Source organism: Phascolarctos cinereus, unplaced genomic scaffold (genome assembly GCF_003287225.1).
Source record: "Phascolarctos cinereus isolate Bilbo 61053 unplaced genomic scaffold, phaCin_HiC Scaffold_3;HRSCAF=262, whole genome shotgun sequence".
In the NCBI taxonomy this organism is placed as follows: Eukaryota; Metazoa; Chordata; class Mammalia; order Diprotodontia; family Phascolarctidae; genus Phascolarctos; species Phascolarctos cinereus.
Genome location: NW_027555736.1, coordinates 42608965 through 42629510, shown reverse-complemented (window position 1 = coordinate 42629510; position 20546 = coordinate 42608965). Strand labels below are relative to the sequence as shown.

At 37.7% G+C, this 20546-nt stretch overlaps 1 protein-coding gene and 2 pseudogenes across 1 annotated transcript; 1 reads left to right on the top strand and 2 right to left on the bottom strand.

Annotated features, from left to right (window-relative positions):
- Positions 1-309: 309 nt before the first annotated feature.
- On the bottom strand, positions 310-1257 carry LOC110213989 (olfactory receptor 13A1-like). Its single transcript, XM_020994568.1, has one exon. The coding sequence runs from the start codon at positions 1240-1242 to the stop codon at positions 310-312; it is 933 nt and encodes a 310-aa protein (XP_020850227.1). The 5' UTR covers positions 1243-1257.
- Positions 1258-9010: 7753 nt separating this feature from the next.
- On the top strand, positions 9011-11188 carry LOC110213959 (transcription initiation factor TFIID subunit 11 pseudogene; annotated as a pseudogene).
- A 5737-nt stretch (positions 11189-16925) lies between these two features.
- On the bottom strand, positions 16926-17856 carry LOC110213987 (olfactory receptor 13A1-like; annotated as a pseudogene).
- Positions 17857-20546: the final 2690 nt, after the last annotated feature.

The window sequence follows — 20546 nt, the reverse complement described above, 5'->3', positions numbered from 1 at the left end:
AATATTCATTGCCAAACAAAATAAATATCCAGATTGTCCTTGTCCAAAGCTATATGCCTCATTCTGTATCCTGAATCCATCTTCTCTTTTTCAAGAGGTAGGTAGCATGGTTCCTTTATTAATCCTTTGGAATCATGGTTGGTCATGACATAGATTAGAATTCTTAAATCTACTAAAGTTGTTGTCCCTAAAATGCTGTTATTGTCTAAAGTATCCTCCTGATTCTGCTTATTTCACTCTGCATTAGTTGATACAAGCCTTCCACAGTTTCTCTGAAACCATCCCTTTTGTCATTTCTTACAGCATCATTTAGTTTTTGAAGAAAGAGAGGATTTTTCTGAGGGCTTGTTTGACTTCCTTGTTTCTCAGAGTATAGATCAGAGGATTCAAGGTGGGGCTCAACATGGTGTATAGCACACCAGCCAGTTTACTCTTTTCTGGGCTGTAGCTTGAGACTGGGCTTATGTAGGCATAGAACACAGCAGTATAATACATGCACACCACAATAAGATGGGAAGAGCAGGTAGAGAATGCTTTCTTCTTTCCTTCTGTTGTCCTTATTTTTAGAATGCTGGAGATAATTAAACAGTAGGAAACCAATGTCAGCCCGAAGTTCAATATTCCATAGAAGGCATCTGCCAGGACTATCATGATTGTGTTTACATATGTAGAACTGCAAGACAGAAGCAAGAGAGGGGGAACCTCACAAAAGAAATGAGTAACAGTTTTGGGTCCACAAAAAGACAGGCGAATCATCAGACCTGTATGTATTGCAGTATTGAAGGCACAAAGACCCCACACTCCAGATGCCAATACACTACAGAGCGTCTTGCTCATCATGGTGCCATAATGTAGGGGATGGCAGATGGCCACATAACGGTCATAAGCCATGACAGTGAGCAGAAGCAACTCAGATGATGCAGACCAAGTGAGAAAGTAGAGCTGGGCCATGCAGCCCCCATAGGAGATGGTGTTCTCTTCTGAGAGCAGCCCCTTCAGTACTTTGGGAAGAACAGAGGAGGTGCAGATGATGTCCATTGCAGCCAAGTTAAAAAGGAAAAAGTACATGGGGCTATGGAGGCTTGAGTTGAATATGATGGCTGCGATGATCAGGACATTGCCTGTGAGGGCCACAATATACAAGGAGAAGAAACAAACGAATAAGGGGATCTGGAGTTCAGGGTGTTCAGAGAATCCCTGGAGGATGAACTGAACTGCCTGTGTCTCGTTGATCATAGCCATCCATATGGTAGAGTTCTGAATGAGGCAGGAGATCCTTGAACTTTGGGTAGCTTCATGAGCTATATAAATAATAATAATGATGACAGCAATGATGATTATGAAGACAATAAAGAACTAACATTTGCATATTGCTTATTATGTGCCAAGCACTGTGCTAAGCACTTTACAATTATCATCCTATTTGATCCTCACAACCACCTTGGGAAGTAGGTGCTATTACTCTCCCTATTTTACATGTGAGGAAACTGAGACAAACAGAGGTTAAGTTACTTGACCAGGGTAACACAGCTGGTAAATGTCTAAATCTGGATACAAACTCAGATATTTGTGAATCCTGGTCTGGCTTTGTCTCTGAACTACAAATATTTGGCATTTGAACTGGAAAAGGAAATTAAAAATGTTGACTTAAGGCTAATGCTGTTTTTATTTTATATGTGTCATTGTTTTAGGAACATTATAGAGTTGGAATATTCTCAGCAACTGTAGTTGTGCTTATCTTCCCATAGAATACCTCTTAACTTCATATTGTGATGGTTAATTTTAACATGATTTTCAGACATGCTTAGTGTCACTGCTATCTTTTGAAAGACTGCATGGTGGAATACTAGGTTTAGGAGACTTATCATCAAATCCCACTTCAGACACTTATTATTTTTGTGAGCTAGAATTATTTACTTAACTTCTTTAAGCCTGACTTTTCACATCTGTAAAATGGGAATGATATTAAGACCTACTTTACATGGTTACTATGAGGGTCAAATGAGATGATGTATGAAAAGGACTTTGCAAATCTTAAAATACTCTATAGATGTGAACTATTATTATTATTATTATTATTATTATTATAGTATTAAAATATCTAACAATTAAGATTTTTGAGCCTCTTTTGCATTCTCTTTTAAATTCTTACTATATTAACCCACATAATTTCCTCTTTTGTTCATGGCTACTTTGTCATTAAAGAGAGATTGGAGGAGAATCTGTCCAGTGATATCTTTGTAGCATTGCTCAATCCTGACAGTAACCACTACACATACCTACCTTTCCATTCCCTTCTTCCCACCCAAGTTGTCTTCTGTTTGCAGAAGTATAATTCTCTAACTCTGAAAAGTAGTTACAGATCTGTGGATAATTATTACCTTCTTCCATTTAATTTTTTGGGAATAGCTTTTAATTACATACTGTTCATACTTCAATTTCTCTGTTCAATTCAACATTTAATTTGCATCCATTTTGAGCAAAACTCCATGCTAGGCATAGGAGATACAAAGGCAAAATGAGATATAGTCACTGCTTTCATGATGTTCACGACCAAATGAGGAAAGTGGCATTCCAATTTTATTTTGTGAAAATTTATAACTGCTTATGCTGGGTTTTTTCTTCTTAATAAGAATAAGGACTTGCTCTTCTGATAGGCATCTTGAGGAAAATTATTCATAATAAATGTGTAATATATAATAATATATCTTTCTTTCTGGCTTAAAGGAGAACTCATGTAAGACTAAATAAAGCATATTTTCTCTTTTGGCTTTAAAAAAACACCCTTGTTTATAGTAACCACTTCTCTATAATTGAAATAGCCATAACTAAAAGGAAAAAAAAAGTTCACTTCTATAAGAAAAAAGTTTTAAGCTGCATTTCCCATTTGTTCCTCTAACTTGGCATTTTGTCCATCTGCATTTACCAGCGATATCCCTCTCATTCCTTTTACTTCTTACATATACATGACAAAGAATACGGCATGTAACTGAAGTAATATCCATTCTTAGTAATAGGTTGACATTCATATAGAGTTTTAAAGTCCATAAAAATTATTTTATTCAAATCTCACAAGCTGGGTGCCACATATTAGTAACACATATATTGTTCTTATTCCTGTTTTCCAGATAAGGAAGCTGCAGGCCAAAGAGAGATGAACTTGCCTGTGCTCAAACAGCTAGTAAAGGTTGAAATTGAGATTGGAGTCCACTTTTAATTTCTATACAAATCAAATGCCCAAGAAAACCAAAGAAAGGGGAGGTCAAAGCTACTAAATTACTTTAATCAGTCAATCAAGCATTTATTGAGCACCTGCTGTGTGCCAGGTACTTTCCTAAGTGGTGGTGATACATATACAAAGAATGAAGTTAATTCCTACTCTCAAAAAATTTACAAGCCTGAGGCAGTGATTATGTATACAGTCATTTCATCACTGACCAAACTGATTAGTTTGATGAGTTTTCTTTCAAGTACTGATTGCTTTGTTGGGTTTATTTTATTTAGTTCAAATACTTGAGCCAGTTAAGACTAAACAATGATTTTCAGACACTTGTGAATTTTTTTAGGCAAAGGACTTTCTAATCAGTGTTTACTTTCGTGACAGCCTCAAGCTAATTAAGAATATATGATCATTATATATGCACATCACATCTCTACGACCTTCTCCATGTTATTGTCCTACTTGAAAACCTTCGGTGCTTACCCTTTGCTTTGAGGAGAAAATAAATCTCTTTATTAAGCCTGGTGTTTATGATGTTGAACAATTGGACTCTTACCACCTTTCCAGACTTATTTCATAATATTTTTCAGCTTCACTCCCTTACTAGGGGTCTTTCCCTAAAGGTCCCTGACCACAGGTCAGGGATATTGTACATGGAATGTTTTAATCAGATGCTAGTCAACTATCGGGCTTCTAGGTGGTACAGTGGATGGAGTCCCAGGCCTAGCGTCAGAAAGACTCATCTTCCTGAGTTCCAATCTGGCCTCAGACACTTACCAGCTGTGTGACCCTGGGCAAGTCACTTAATCCTGTTTGCCTCAGTTCGTTATCTGTAAAGTGAGGTGGAGAAGGAAATGGCAAATCACTCCAGTGTCTTTGCCAAGAAAACCCCAAATGGGGTCATGAAGAGTCAGACATGACTCAAATGACTGAACAACAACGAAAATTTCAACTCTTAATCCACTAACAAGCATTTATCAAATACCTACTACGAAACACTGTGCTGGGTGTTCTGAAGTAGCCTCTAAGGTCTGACCCAGTTCTCAGATTCTGTAATCTGAAAAAAATCAGCTTCTAGACAAAATGAAGTTTCTGAAAACAAGAAATTAAAAGGATGGACATTTAAAAATTTAGATAACCAAGACTATTATCAGAGAAGGGTTAAATATCAATAACGAAGAGAGCATAGAGTGTCTGGATTAAAAGTAAGCCATCAAACTCTGTCTCTTTATCAATTGTCCTTTACAACTGTGACCAATAATGATTTCCATGAAACCACTGACTTGCTCAATGTCATACTGGTATCAAATGTCAGAGGCAAGATATGAACCCAGGTCTTTTGACTCAAAGTATTCTTTTCACTAAACCACAAAATTTTTAAAAATATCCAAACAGGGAAAGCTAGAAATAGAAAGCCTTAAAGAAACTCTTTAAGAAGAAGAAATTAAATATGACACTAATATGATTTCATATAAAAACGCAGAGTCAGGGAATTGAAAACTGAACATATAAGCATTCAAAGAACAGATAAAACCGTGTCGTATATAAAATATTTCCAAAAATAGAGCTTAAAGATGGACTATAAGAAAAGCCCTCATTATTTCAATGTGTAATTCTGCTCCCCAATAAAACAAAGTAATAGGGGAGTCACAGGACAAAATCAAAAATCTCCCCCACAAATAGATGCAAAACAAAAGCAAATAAAATGCTATAATTATTTATTGTGAACAACCAGGTTTGTAAGAGTCAGAATAGTGAAACTGGTATAGTCGTATCAAGAAAAATCATAAAAAGATACATATGTTTTAATAAAATATAAATCATCAGTGACCACAAGAAGTCATGTGCATAGAATCTTAATAATAAAAATTAAAACAACTTAGTAATAAAAATTAGAACAACAGTATATGCAGGGAATTGGTACTAAAAATGATAAAATTCCAAATTGGTAGGTCTATGGATAGACAGATCCTCTATTATCCTTCTGTGGAGCATCTGAATTGGTTCAATCTTTTTGCAAAGCAATCTGGAAATACTGAACAAGACTCATAATACTCTTCATGCCCTTTGACCTAGTTTCTATCAGGATCAGGTCCTATACATCAAATTAGAAATGGGGGTGGGGAGGAAGATCTTTCTGTACAGAAATAGTTCTATGAACCTTATTAATTGTAGCAAAAAAAAAGGTGAGGGGATAAACCATGAGATCATAAGAGACAGTATGTCAAGCACTTTGCAAGCCTTAAGATGCTCTGTAAATGCTAACAGTTCTATAACTCTCCTATACATCCAATGATTGTGAAATGTTTGAAGAAACTGTGACATATAAATGTAATAAAAATCATAGCATCATGAGAAATAAGAAAATGAAACATAAAAAGAAATATGGCAGGACCTAGATGAAATAAAACTCTGGCTCTTCTCATTTCCTTCTGCAAAAAAAAAAAATCCTTCTCTCTGTCTCTCCCCATCTCTTTCCCCCCCAACTCTCTCTCCATCTTTCTCTGTCTCTCTCTCTCTCCTTTCCCCTCATCTCACTGTCTCTCCTCCCTCTCCTTCCCTCCCTTCCTCTCTGTCCCCTAACCCCTCTTTCCTTCCCCTCCTTCCCTTTCTCTCCCTCTGTCATGTATATAATACATCTATCATATATACGTTTCATACATATATGTATGTACATATTAATAGTTTATATACACATATAAAATATATAAATATGTGTGTGAATATACTAAATACAATATAACTACAATAAAACAATTTTTTTTGGTTATGAACTATCCTTCAAAAGACATCTTTCTTTAAGATCTCACTTAGATCTATGATGTAAATGCAAGGAATCTTGTCCTAAAGGGACTTAGGAGTATGGAACAAAGGAAACCATTAATGAACAAATTGACAGGAAGGTGTCCCTATCCAGGGAACAATTAGTTTGAAAAATAACCAATTCACTGTGATAGCATGGAAAGGTTCAAATAGCCTTGGATATCCTGATTAAGAAAAAGATCAAAATGCAAGGACCACAGAAACTCTGCTGTCTCTTGGCCAGTCATTTCTCCTTCAGAAAATAACACACATCTTTCTCTTTAGAGATATGAAGGGAATTGGCATTAAATCTTTCCAGGTACCAATATATTGTTCTGCTACTAGTGAAGAAAGACATTTTAATTTATAATCGCATTTTTCCTTTTGAAAGGTACTATGTAAATATTAAAAAATTTTAACATATTAATAAATTTTGTTTTGACTCAAAAAAAATTTAAGGCATACTCGAATTAATCTCTTTTACTCTACAATGCATTATTTTCCCCCAACACTGTTAACCAGAATTAACAAATACAATGGTAAGCAAGATACAATTCACATTTTACCTTTGTAGTTTAATAATATATGCCTACATTACAAATAGAAATACTGAAGAAATATATAATGAATACAACTGCTAAAAAAAATTCAAGGAGAGATGACAAGGCAGAAATAAACTGTGTTTTCCACATTTCTTCATTCCAGTCAGTCACTAGCATTTAGTAAACACCTACTATGCGCCAGGCACCATGGCACTATGTGCCAAATGCTAGGAGAATAGCAAAAAGCCCCTGCTTGCAAAGCTCACAGTCTAACAGGGGAGACAGCACACACATAACTATATATGAACAAGGTACAGACAGCAGAAACTGGAGGCCAGTTTCAGAGGGAAGGCACTAAGATTGAACAAGACTAGGAAAGGCTTTTTGCAGAAGGTGGCACTTTAGCTGAGACCTGAAGCTCTAGGGCTGTGGGAAGCTAGGAGATGGAGATGAGGACAATGAGGATTTCTGGCATGGGGGTCAGCCAGTGAAAATACTTATTACAAATGCAAGAAAATCCATCTTTTCTTGTATCATCATTCCTGCTGCAGAAGCTATATTCCCATTGTTCTGAAATGAGGAATCTATTTTGGAAGGGACTTTCCCTGGAGAGTTTATTTTTAATATCATTTAAAAAAGGGATTAATTTGAATAATAGTTTATTGTACCAACAATTCATTTCACCCATTTGTCATCAAATATATCTTTGTGCCATTATTTATATAAAATAAAACCTGTTAGTAATTAAATCTGCCCAACAATGACATGGACTGCTCTGGAGAGAGTAAGTTCCTTATCACTGGAGATCTTTAAGTGGAAAGTGGATGATGACAATCTCTCACGGATGGTGCAGAGGGTATTCCAGATTCAACTGTGATGGGGCTGGATAACCTCTGGTAACCTTTCCCCTAACTTTGGTAATTCTGTGATTCTATGACAATGACAAATGCTTACCTTTGCCTTTAAGGAGTCTGGAGTTCTTCCACAGATATCTTGTGATTAATCTGTAAACTATTCTTTTATTTTCATGAGAAGGATATTATTATAGTAAGTTATTTCAGAAACAGGAAACAGGATCAGAATATTTTGTGGCTTACCAATAGATCTTCAGAGCTGGAAGGAACTTTAGACCAGCCTAATGACTTTACAGATGGAGAAAGTGAGATCTGAGGAGAGTTAATGTCTTGTCCAAAGTCACAAGCTAATTATTCTGAGAGCTAACATTAGATCAGAAATATTCTTATACCTAGGCTAGATCTCCTCTTTTCGTTGCACAATGTATTCATGTATTACACTGAGCCCAGGGGCAAAGGCAGTCCAAGAAGAAACAAGAAGATAGCAAACAATGTGGTTGCCAACTATTCATTAACATTGAGGTCTGAAATGAAAACCCAGAACCCTAAATTCTCTTGAATTTTCCTGATTAGGTCTATTATTTGCATTTTAAACATAAATATTTTGCTTTCATTTCAATATGGCTCCAAAAGCCATTAAAATGTTTGTACATTGGTCAAACCATTAGAACTAAATGCTTTCTGACACATAAAGATTGATTTACACAATGACAGAAATTAAATGTGCTGGGATGGTGACATTTTTTCCTCACATATACTTCCAATAGTATGAATCTAGACAGGTAAACTCACATGTACCTCTGAATAAGTCTCCTCCATATTTTGGATTCCTGAAGACCTTTCCTTGTTAACCATTAAAGCAGATATAGCTGTAAGTTGAAGTCAATGTCATGACATCACTACTTTGAGGAAAGTCCATAAATAGGACATAGAGGAGGCTGCCAACTCATATTTAAGCATCTCCCCCCCTGAATCTGTGATTCATCTGTGACAGATTTCTCCACCCTCAGTGAAGACACTTGGGAGAACTGTCCAATATATATATATATATTTTTTACTATAAGTGGGCCCTAAAGGAGTAATTAAAAGAAGTGAAATTTGTGGTGGGCCCTCTGCTGTAAACTTTGCTCTCCTGAAGGCCTTACATGCCAAATGTTCCTAAATGACCCTTGAGAAAGAGTGATGCAGTTACAGCCTCTTTGCCTGATGACAGCTGCTTTTGTTTCGCCACTGTTAGAGTTGCCTGACAATCATTCCAATGTTTCCTAGATAACCTGTAATAAGAAACATCATTTTATGCTTTCACAGTTGGTCTTTAGTACATAAATTGTACATTCTTAATCCTCATTTTCCTACATAAAATCTATACTCCAGCTAGTCCAATTTACTCATTTACCTACCCCAAACACACTATGGTCATTTATACCTCTGTGTCATTGCTGCGTGTTGTACATTGTGTCTCTTGGATGGTAACTGTTGTGATATTCCCCAGTGGTTCCTCACCTATCTACTGAAATTCAAGGGCATACTCACAATTCTACTTCCTCCTGGAACCCTTCCCTGACTATATACTAAGATATAACCAGACGTTTATGGACAATGAATGGGGTATAGAATTGAATGACTAGAACAATATAGACTGGATTGTATTTAGAAAATCATATAGCACTTTCAATGACTCTAATCTCTCCCTGAAAAAAAAATTCTGGCATCAATATTCATCCTGTGATGCTATACATTTGAAAGTTATGGTATATACTACACTCTTTGAGGAAATCAAAATGGAGAGATGCATGGTTGGAATAATGAGCATACATACAAAAGATGGAGGGAAAGATATCATCAAAAATAGGCATGGCTACCCAAGAAAGTGATCTACTATGTTTTAAGGTCAAGGAATAACAAGTGATTGTTTGTTAAATTAGTACTCACATAAATATCAATCTATAGAAAGCTCCCTGGCATTTTAATTGAATATGAGCAGGTTTGAAGAACATGGAGAGAAGTTGTAGGTGCCATCATTGGAAAGAGTACCCATACTAACGAGCTGATAGATTCACTTGAGTACTAAAAATCCAAATTATGGCAAACAGTTTATCCTGAACTTAAATCTAAGTTTGTTTTTTGGCATTGGAAGTTTTCTTCTAGGCAATATCACCTACCCATCCATCCATCCATCCATCTATTTAATCGTATAATACCTTTAAAAACTACAAAAGCCCTTAGTAATCATCAGTACCAATCATATAAGAAAATTTAGGACTGTAGCTATTCAGTGACTTTGCCAAGTCACACACATAGTAAGCAGTTGGGGTTTGGACATAGGTATTCTGGTTCTCAGTATTTCCACTATCCCACAGACAGGAATTCAGTATATTTACATCCAAGGCTATAACTGTTCAATTTGATGCACCACCAAAAATTTGATCAATAAGAGAAAAAACACTGTGGTTTGGTAAATCAGGAGTCAAAGGAATGGGATTCAGTCTCAATTTTGCTGTATGACCTGGTGAGTTCCTCCTAAAGCAACCATTTTGTGAAGAGCCCTAGCTTGTCTGTGTTCATTCCGTTCTCAGCCATGTTGCTGGCCCTATGGACTTCAAAATCATGTCTTCACTGTTACCTCATCCAGCAACTACCCTCAGCTCCTGGGGCCTCCTTGCCTGCTAGGTTTTCCTTTCCTTCTTGATACTGTTCACCATGTAATATCCCTCTGAAAGGCCCACCCTCTTTTCTCATTGGTGAGTTCTTCCTGGAGATTCCATTTTGTGAAATGGCCCAGGTTGTCCTGTTTTCATTCCCCTCCTGTCCCTGTTCCTGATTTTTCTGGACTTAAAATCATGCCTCTGTTCCAGACATCTTCCATCCTCCCACATACTTCATACTTTTCAGCTCCCTTTTATATACTCTCTTCCCTTATTTGAATGTAAGCTCACTGAGGGCAGGGACTGTCTTTCTTGCTTTTATTTGTACTCCTCACACTCAGCACACTGCCTAGCACATAGAATGTACACACAGGCTCCTCAGGGTGTCATCTTTGTGGAGCAATCATTGCAGGAAGTCTATTCTCTTGGCAACCTGGATCCAGCTGCTTTCCTGGATTGGTGGAAAGTCTCCACACTGTCCTCCGCCAGGAAGGGGCTGAGATGGAGAAGCCCAGTGAGTCATCCCAGGACAAGGCTGGACAGAGCTGGTCATTGCTGCTGCTGCCACCCCTGATCTAGTCCCCGGAGCTGCCCAGTCTCCCAATGTTGCCTGGGAGAAGGACTGGAAAGGAAACAGGGCCTCCCAGGAGGATGCAGCTGAAGATTTGGAGCTCCAGGGCCAGGAAGCACTAGATTTAACAGACACTGGAAGGGAAGATTCGTCATCACTTCCTCTTGCAGGCAAGAAGATGAAGATAGAAACTAAAGAAAGGAAAGAGAAAAGCACAAGGATGAAATTCAGAAGAGGAAATTCTGGTTTCTTCCTTATCTCAAGAAAAGTCCTTATGAAATGTACTGCCAATCAGCATTCCCTAAGGCTGCAATTAAACAGCTAACCCGGTCTATTACTGGCACCTTGGTATCTCACAATGTCCTCATCACTGCTTCAGACAATTCTAAGGCATTCATTGGGGAAGTGGTAGAAGAAGTTGTGGATGTGTGTCAGAAATGGAGAGACCTGCCCCCACTATAGCCAAACACATTCTGGAGGCTGCTTGAAGGCTGAAGTCAAGGAGGCAGATTCCTAAATCCAAGCACAAAAAAACCATCTTTCACTTGATCTAGGAAGGTTCCTGAGCAGTTTTACTGAAAATGGAAGGAATGACTTCCATATTTCTGCCCACTAAGGTGTTGCTTAGATGGCCTGGTCCTGTAAGGACTACTGACCTAACGTCCACCCCTAAATCTTCAACATCAAAGTTACCTGGTAGAAACTCTAAGCCACTTGATATAAGTTCATTTGGTTCAGGTTGTGACTGATTGAGGGACAAAGTTGCCCATGCAGCCTGGGCCCTTGCCAGTTGACGACTTTTGTCTTGCCACCGGACTCCAGAGGAGTCTTGCTACTGACTCTGGAGGAGGAGAAATCAAGGCTAACAACTCTACATAGCTCTGCCTCACTCACATCCAATTCAAGGGCAAGTCAAGACTTCACCCTCTTGATGACACTGGTCCTCTTCAAGAAGGGAGGACAAATAACAAGGATTCTAAATGAGGTCTCTGCAAAGAAAGAAGGACTTCCAGGGAGGTGATGTGAGTTAAACCTTGTCACACATTATCTCTTACTCCTGTGCCTCACTACTATTCTGGTCTAAGTTTAAGCCTACTCCTCCTATGGATGCTGTATTTGTGGGAAGGAATGGACCAGGTGCTTAGGAGGTTTTGTTTTAACTGTCTACCTTGTTATCTGAGAATAGTAGTAGCTGACCTCTGGGGACCCAACATGCCAATTAGAACAAAAGTTGAGAAATTCTGGCTCTTGTTTCTTTCCTTCTCCCCTCCTCCTTCCCCTTCCTCCCTTCCTCCTTCTGCCCCTCCACCTCCTCCCCCTTAAGGCTAATTGTTTAGGCTTTCTAGGTTTAGAATGTGTGAAAATAGTGATTGCTATCTGTTCTACCCAGAAACTCTGAGCCTTTTCCTTTCAGACAGATCTTTAGGATGATAATTTGAGCCATCTTTTGTCTCAATTCTAAATTAGCCCTTACTCACTGAATGGGTGCACCTCAGACTAACTGAGATCTGGGAAAGACCTTAAATTAGAAAATCCAAGGTCACCCACTGCATCCTGGGCCATCTAATCATGACCTTTGTCTCACCACTGGCCTCCTAAGACTCTGGAGAAGAGAATGAGGCTGACGACTTCACAGGAGCTCTGCCTTACTCCCATCCAGTTCATTTGCAAGTTAAGATATCACCCTTTTGATGTCATTGGTCCTCTTTGAGAAGGAAGAGCAACAATAAGATGATAATTCTTACTTGGCTAACTGAAGAGGGGAAGTGTCCTTTTATATGTCCCTTTGTACAAAGCATACAAGACTATTGTTTCACTGATCAACCTGTATATTTCTTATCCAGTACCAAACTATTTTTGATGATTACAGCTTTGTAGTAAGCTTTGAGATCTGGTAGTATTGGACCCTTTTTTCTTTCTCATCTTTTAAATTTTTAAAAATATTTTTTACAAATGGGAAAAGGACCCACATGTACAAAAATATTCATAGCAGCTCTTTTTGTGGGGGCAAAGAATTGGAAATTGAGAGAATGCCCATCAATTGGGGAATGGCTGAGCAAGTTGTGGTATATGAATGTAATAGAATACTATTGTTCTATAAGAAATGATGAACAGGCTGACTTCAGAAAAACCTGGAAAGACTTTTATGGTCTGATGATGAGTGAAGTGAGCAGAACCCAGAGGACTTTGTACACAATAGCAGCCACGTTATGCAATGACTAAGAATGTTAAACTGAACCCTTCTCAGCATTACGAGGATCTAAGACATTGCCAGAGACCTCGGGATGGAAAATGCTGTCCACATCCAAAGAAAGAACTATGGAAGTTGAATCGCTGTCACTTATTTTTACTTTAAGTTGAATTTTGTTTCATCTTTCTGATGGTTCCTCCTATTGGTTTTAATTTTTACTTACAACTTCACTAATGTGAAAATAAATTTAATGGGTATGTAAATGTAAAGCCTATGTCAGATTGTATGCCATCTTGGGGAGGGTGGGGGGGGGGAGAAAAAGGGAGAAAAAATTTTCAACTCAAAAGCATATGGAAAAAAATTAAAAAAAATACTTTTTATAAAAGTTTATTTTTTAATTTATGGAATAAAACAAAGATTTTCATAACAGTACAATAAAAAGATGATTATACATGAAACTAAATCTACTATGCACAACTTACTATATCTTCCAAATATACAACAAAATTATCATGTAAATTCCCTCCTAGAGGTGGCTACATTAAACACAAATAGGTGTATGTGTGTGTGTGCATTAAATTATTTTCTACATACTTCCATTCTATTACGAGAAGTGTCTGGAGAAGTACAAGATCTCTGTGGTTTTCAGTGACGGCAACTTTCTACATTCTACTTCTGTCCCTCTTTCTGATTACACCATCTTCTCAGTCTAAGGAGGCTAATGTAGTTAACATATATTTACTCCATCAGAATCCCTCTGAGATTCAATCTTTCAGATTCTTTGGCTGGCTTTGGTAACAGAGGATCCAGATTCAGGAATTGTGGAAATGCTGAGATGATAAGAGCTTTAATATAGTAGCAAAAAATATGGGAGCAAAAAAAAAACGGGAGAGCTTAACTTTCAATGATGGGTGAACCCAGAAAGATTATAATGAAGTAATTGACTTTGCTAGGAGCATTATGAGCTCCATCTTTGTGGAAGTTTCACTTGACCAATTGAAGTTCTTTAAACAAAGACTGGATGACAACTTGTTATGTTTGTTGGAAGCCGATTCTTAGTAAAACATCAATGTGATGAGATAGACTCCAAGGTCCCTTTAATTCTAACTTGCTTTGTTTCTCTAATTTGGAGTTCTAGGTCTTGAGTTCAAATGCTAGCTCTGCCAGTTACTAGTTATGCAACCTCAGGCAATTCACTTAACCTCTAAGTAAATGAGGGGGCAGGGAAGATGCCTCTTAACATCCTTTCTGTTTCAGTCTAGGAGTTTTGGGAACCCCAAAATGCAAGGGCAAAGGGCTTGGGTTGCCTTGAAAGAATTCAACCACTCAGGCCTTCTTTCAGTCCAAGTAGTTTATTAAAACACTGGTTAGGTTAGGTGAGACTCCCAGTGAGTCTGCATTATTTTTGACACCAATACAAGTGGGCCAGATTTTAAGAATCTGAGCAATTTAATGGGGGCAGGACTGATATTTTATACAGAAAGACTGTGGGAAGATTTGAATGGGATTAAGGAATGGTAAGTAGCCTGGAGTAGGGCCAGGTTAAAGAGTTATTTTTAAATTGCAGGATAGCCCCAGTGAAAGGGCAGGCAAAAGTCTGAGGATTTATGGGAGTATGTGGAAAATAGAAAAAATATTGCAAAGGCATAATGAAATGGGCTGGACTTTTGTGAATATATTTAGACTTGAATCTGGGAGGAACAGACGAGTATTTTTAGAGTAGAATTATGCATTTGAATGGAAGTAGTATGCCTATACAATTTGTGCCTGAGGCAGAATTATAGGATAGCTAGGATTGAGGAGTCAGAACAATGGGAGAGAAATTACTGTACCAAGCTTTGTTTTTGGAGTAAAGATAATCAAAGATTTACAATTAATTTTTCCAAGAGTTGATAGAGAATTTAGAACCCCAGGATTGGGTATACTGAGCCTCCATGAAGTTGCTGCTCTAGATAATGCAGTGACTCCCTGCTGGAGAGCATGATATTAATTCTCTTTGTCCTAGGTTTCTCAACACCAAGTAAGGCAGGAACAAAGGAGTGCCGAATGGATGCATGGCTACCTTTCAAAAATAACTCCAAGTAAGGGCTTTCCTTATGGTGGAGAATACAGATATTGAATCTCTGTACTCTAGGTTTCAGGTTTCCAGCTTTCAGGGAAGGATGAGAGGCTGATGAATGGAAATCTAGTGTGCTCAAAGTTTCTTTCCAAATGTGCTTCCTGATTGAAGGAGCATGAGAAACATTTCTCCTCAGAACATCTAACTCCTTTCACAGAAGGAAGAGCCTGATATTATAGAATCATGAAATTTTAGAGATAAAAAGAATCCCAACATCCATCTAATCCAAGTCATGCCTGAGAAAGTAACCTTTTTATATGGTACCCTCAAAAATGATCACCCAACCTTTTCTTGAAGACCTTCAATAGGGAGGAATCCACTATTTCCCAAGGCAACATAATCTACTTTTTGATAAGTCTAATATTAGAATCCCCTTTAAAAACAAATCTAAATTTGCTTTTTTTCCCCAACCTTTTACACATTGCCCCTAATATGCCCTTTTAGGTCAGAGATGCCAAATCTAATCTCTCATACACATGACAGATAGTAAAACACTTGAAGACAGCAATCATATAAATCCTGCCATCTTCTCTTCTGCAAGATAAATATCTCTACTTCAATGAATCTTCTTCTTCTTCTTCTTTTTTTTTGGTGAGGCAATTGAGGTTAAGTGACCTGCCCAGAGTTACATGGTTAGTGAGTGTTATGTGTCTGAGGCAAGATTTGAACTCAGATCCTCCTGAGTCCAAGACCAGTGCTTTATCCACTGAGCCACCTAACTGCCCTCTACTTCAATGAATCTTTATAAGGCATGGATTCCGGGCTCTTCCCCATCCTGGGCTTCTTACTCTGGAAGTTCTCTATCAATATCTTTCCTAACCTATGACTGAAAACATTACTCTAATGTAGTTTGAGTAAAGCTGATACCCAAGACAGCAGACAACAGCAAACGTTTATTAGGAGGACTCCATTCCAGGCCAGGAATCTGCCATGGTCCAGAAATCCCAGTCCCACTGTCTTCTAAGCCAACTACTTCTTTCTCAAGTAATGTTTTTTTCCTTCTTCAGCATCCCAAACTTTTAATGGGTAGAAATGAAAATGATGAAAACAACAATTGTGCCTCATATCTTCAGTGTCTCATCAAAGACTTTATAATTTTTGGTAATGCTTTCATTATAATGACCTTATTTGTATAATGCAAATAATCAGGAGTGGTTAGTAATCATTTCCTTGGAAAAATATTGGAGGATTTTCTGTTTTGTATTGGTCGCAGAGCCACAGGCCTCTGATAACAACCTTTTTGTTATCAGTTTGAAAAATAGCCAATTCTTACCCCTTAACAGGGAGTCGATAGGAACCACTATCCCTTTCTGATCCTTCCTAAATCATCTTTCATCTGACAGTTTCTGTGCTTCTCCTTTATCATTTCAAGAAGGGCAGGCAGATCTTTCCTCCTCAGAGTAGTCACCTCACCACTCTTCAGGAAGAACATCTTTTTCTTTTTTATCTTTATGTATGTAGTTGTTCTTTTTCTTCCTCCCTTCCATCTTTGTGTGACAATTTTCCACTTTTCAGTGTACTGACAAAGGCTCACCTTATATCCCTTCAATTAATATTTCTCAAAATATTTCATATATCAATAACATATCCCCCAAGATAACCCTTCTACCTTGCCTTCTCTATATCATTTCCTTCTACTCTTTATCTTATCACATAGGTTTTGCTTCCATCTACCTTTTCTGATCATTCTTCCTCATGTTTTCATCTTTGGAGTCCTGGTTATTTTCCTTGAGTGAGCACTTCATTGTCTCTGATCACCTGGAGATTAGACTTCCTAGATGACCATAGCCTGAGTGTGGTCTTTCTTTGCTCTTATCTCCCATGATAGTTTGTTTATACCTCTCTATTCATCAACTCTAAATTGCATTTTTACATATCTAAGCATTTTTGTTAGAATGACAGAGACAGATTTAGTTATCTGATATTTATAGCATAGAAAGGTCAAGTTTCATATATCTATGCTTTCCAAGTTTTGTATCATTTAATTTCTATGGAAAGGAAAGAGCTTCCTGAGGGCCTGTTTAATCTCCTTGTTCCTCAGAGTGTAGATCAGGGGATTCAAGATCGGGCTCAACACAGAATAGAGCACACAAGCCAATTTACTCTTCTCTGGGTTGTAACTTGCAACTGGGCTTATGTATGCATAAAACATAGCAGTATAATACATGGATGCCACAATGAGGTGGGAAAAGCAGGTGGAAAAGGCTTTCCTCTTCCCCTCTGCTGACCTGATTTTAAGGATGCTAGAGATAATAAAGCCATAGGACACTACTGTCAGTAGGAAGTTAACTACTCCATAAAAGGCATCTGGCAAGACAGTTATGACACTGTTTATGTAGGTGGAGGTACAGGAGAGCAACAAGAGAGGAGGGATCTCACAGAAGAAATGAGTAACCACATTGGGCCCACAGAAGGACAGTTGTGTCATCAGCCCAGTATGTATAGAAGAATTGAAGGCACAGATTCCCCACACTCCAGCTGCCAACACACTACACAGAGTCTTGCTCATCATGGTACTGTAACGTAGGGGGTGGCAGATGACCACATACCTGTCATATGCCATTGCTGTGAAAAAGAGCAATTCAGAGGATAGAGCCCAAGTGAGGAAGTACAGCTGGGCCAAACAGCCTCCATAGGAGATAGTGTTCTTTTCTGAGAGCAGCCCCTCCAGTACTTTGGGCAGAATGGAGGAAGTGCAGATGATGTCCATTGTGGCCAAATTGAATAAGAAAAAGTACATGGGGCTATGAAGATTTATATTAAGCACAGTGGCTATGATTATCAAGACATTGCCTATGAAGGCCACCATATACAAGGAGAGGAAACTGGTAAAAAGGGATTCAGAGCTCAGGGTGCTCAGAGAAGCCTTGGAGGATGAACTCAGTCACCTGTGTCCGGTTTGTTTTGGCCATTGGGCCAGGAGATTTTTCTGGATCAGACAGGAGGCTCTCAGACCATGGGTAGTTGCATGTGTTATTTGAACTTGAAGAAAGAAATTAAAGATCTTGATTAAGGACTAATATAGGTTTTCTTAATTGATAATTTCAGGAGCAATGTAACATACACATATTCTCACATACTGGAGCAGACTTTATTTGTCCACTAACCTAATTTTGGAGTGTAGTTATTAAACAGAATCCAGTTTTTCTTCATGCTTTTCAGTCATTTTGATTCATCTCTGCATCTTCATAACCCCATTTTGGGTTTTCTTGGCTAAGACACTAGAGTGTTTTTCCATTTCCTTCTCCAGCTCACTTTACAGATGAGGAAACTGAGGCAAATAGGGTTAAGTGACTTGCCCATGATCACATAGCTTGTAAGTATCTGAGGCCAGATTTGAACTCAGGAAGATGATGAGTCTTCCTAACTCCAGACTGGGTGTTCTATCCACTATGCCACCTTTCATGCTTAGAATCACTAATGTCCTTTGAAAGAATGCATGTAGGTGGAAGGATGACTGGACTTGGAGTCAGGGAAGGTCTGGCTTCAAATCCTGTCTCAGATATTTACAGTTTAGTGACTCTGGACATATCATTAACTTGACATCCTTATCTTCACTTATAAAATGGCACTTACAGGGGAAATCTGGGGGCCACAAGTTAATTCACGGAAATAGCCTTCCATGCCTTAAAATACTACATAATGTTATTATTTTTGTTATCAGAATCAATGTCTAAAATCTCATTTTTATTTTCATCTTGCCTTCATTTGTTTTTAATTCTTATATTTACTAACAGATTTCCCTTTTTGTTTATAGACATTTTGTGAACAAAACAGAGCTAGAAGAGTTATCTATAAAGGCATATTTCTGTAACATTGGTTGAAGCTGTAAATTCCTCCTGGGTCCTTATTTCTCTCATTTTGGGCCCCAGTCTTCAACAGCATGTCCTCTATCCCCATGCCTATTAAGACTGGTTATGGTGTCATGGGCAAAGAAGAATTCCTTTTATTTAACTTTAAGCAAACATCTCTTTTCAACATGTTCAATGATTTCAATTCCATAAACATTTACTTAATATCTATTATAGATATGATGTAGTTCCAAGCATTGGAGATACGGCTCTGCATCATGTCATTGCAGATTACATACAGCTCATCCATCCCTGTCTTCCTGCTGAATCTCATACATTATCTATACATTTTCTGACTTGCTGTCTAGGCAATGTGAACTGATGTGCCATTGTACTTTTAAGGATTACTGGCCCTCATCACCTTCACTGAAATTGTGGTCTTAGGACCACTGTGCCCTTCCATCTATCATGCGACTGTGCCTTTGTATCTGCCCAGTTAGAATGTAGTTCCTTGAGGAATCGGGACTATGTCAGTTTTCTATTTATATCATCAACACTTAGCTCAGTGTTTAGCAAATTGTGAGTGCTTAATAAAATCTTGTTTCATTCACTCATTCATTCCCTTAAGTTCACTGGAAGGGCTCACACTTTCTTTATCTTTTCCTGTCACAAACATTTTGGTACAGCACCTGGGCTATCAATTATTTCTCACTCTCAAGACATGATTAGCTCATCTCCTGTTTAAAGCATGCATTTCTTTGATGACATCCTTTACTTTAGGTCTTCTTTTATTCCTCCTTTTAATGTGTTGTATTCTGTGCCACACCCATGAAGCAACTCTCATCTGCTCTCAGTAATACTCTTTTTAATTCTTGGGAAGCTATTGTGTTCCATGACTTGATACTATATGACCCTGTTGCAAAGATGAAATAAGATTTAGTCAGTCTGACTTCACTGAATTTATAATTGAACAGAGAAAGTAGTATCTTCGTGATTATTCTATGTTGTGAAGAACCATAACTTCTTTTAAGTCTTTTTGGTCTTTATGAAATTTAGGATTCATTCAATTCATAACTGAGGTCACTTTGGGGGAAAATCCTTATATTTCTGCTTCAGAATTGAGGTGAGAATATATTCAAGAGGACAAGTATCTGCATAAATAGAGTATATAATCTCACTTTTTGGATTACATTTCACATGGCACAGTAATATCCTTTTGTAATTTCCATAGCTACCTCTTAAAAATGAAACAGTCTTGTTTAGTGGATATATAGATTTCAGGTATTTTGTCTGACCACTAAATTTTCCTTTTGCTCACTTGGATTTACAAAAAAGTAATGAACTGTACGTGGCAAAGACAAAGGATGCCATGGACAATCTCAAGGTCCATTTCTAAAATCAATGGAAAGGTTAAAAAGAAGCAAGACTACTATAAATTGACAATTAAACAATAAACAGAAATAAACCAGAGAACCTACACAATGAAAAAAATATTACACATTAATAGAATGGAGGCAGAAATCAAGAAAAAATGGTTGGAACAATCAAAACAGTAACATCAGAAACAAAGATAGAATTTCCTCGAAATGAAATGGAACGGATAATACATATGCTGGAAGAATTTAAGAAAGGAAAAAAATTAGCAAATGATATTACAATATAAATAAAGAATTAGGTGCAACCAAATGTTTTTTTTTCATGTTGTTAGAAGTTTTAATAAATACAGTAAGAACAGGTCTGAGACTGTTCATTGCCATTTTTTAAAAAATTCAGGTTGTGAATTTATTTCATAGTTTTCTTATCTTTTGTTG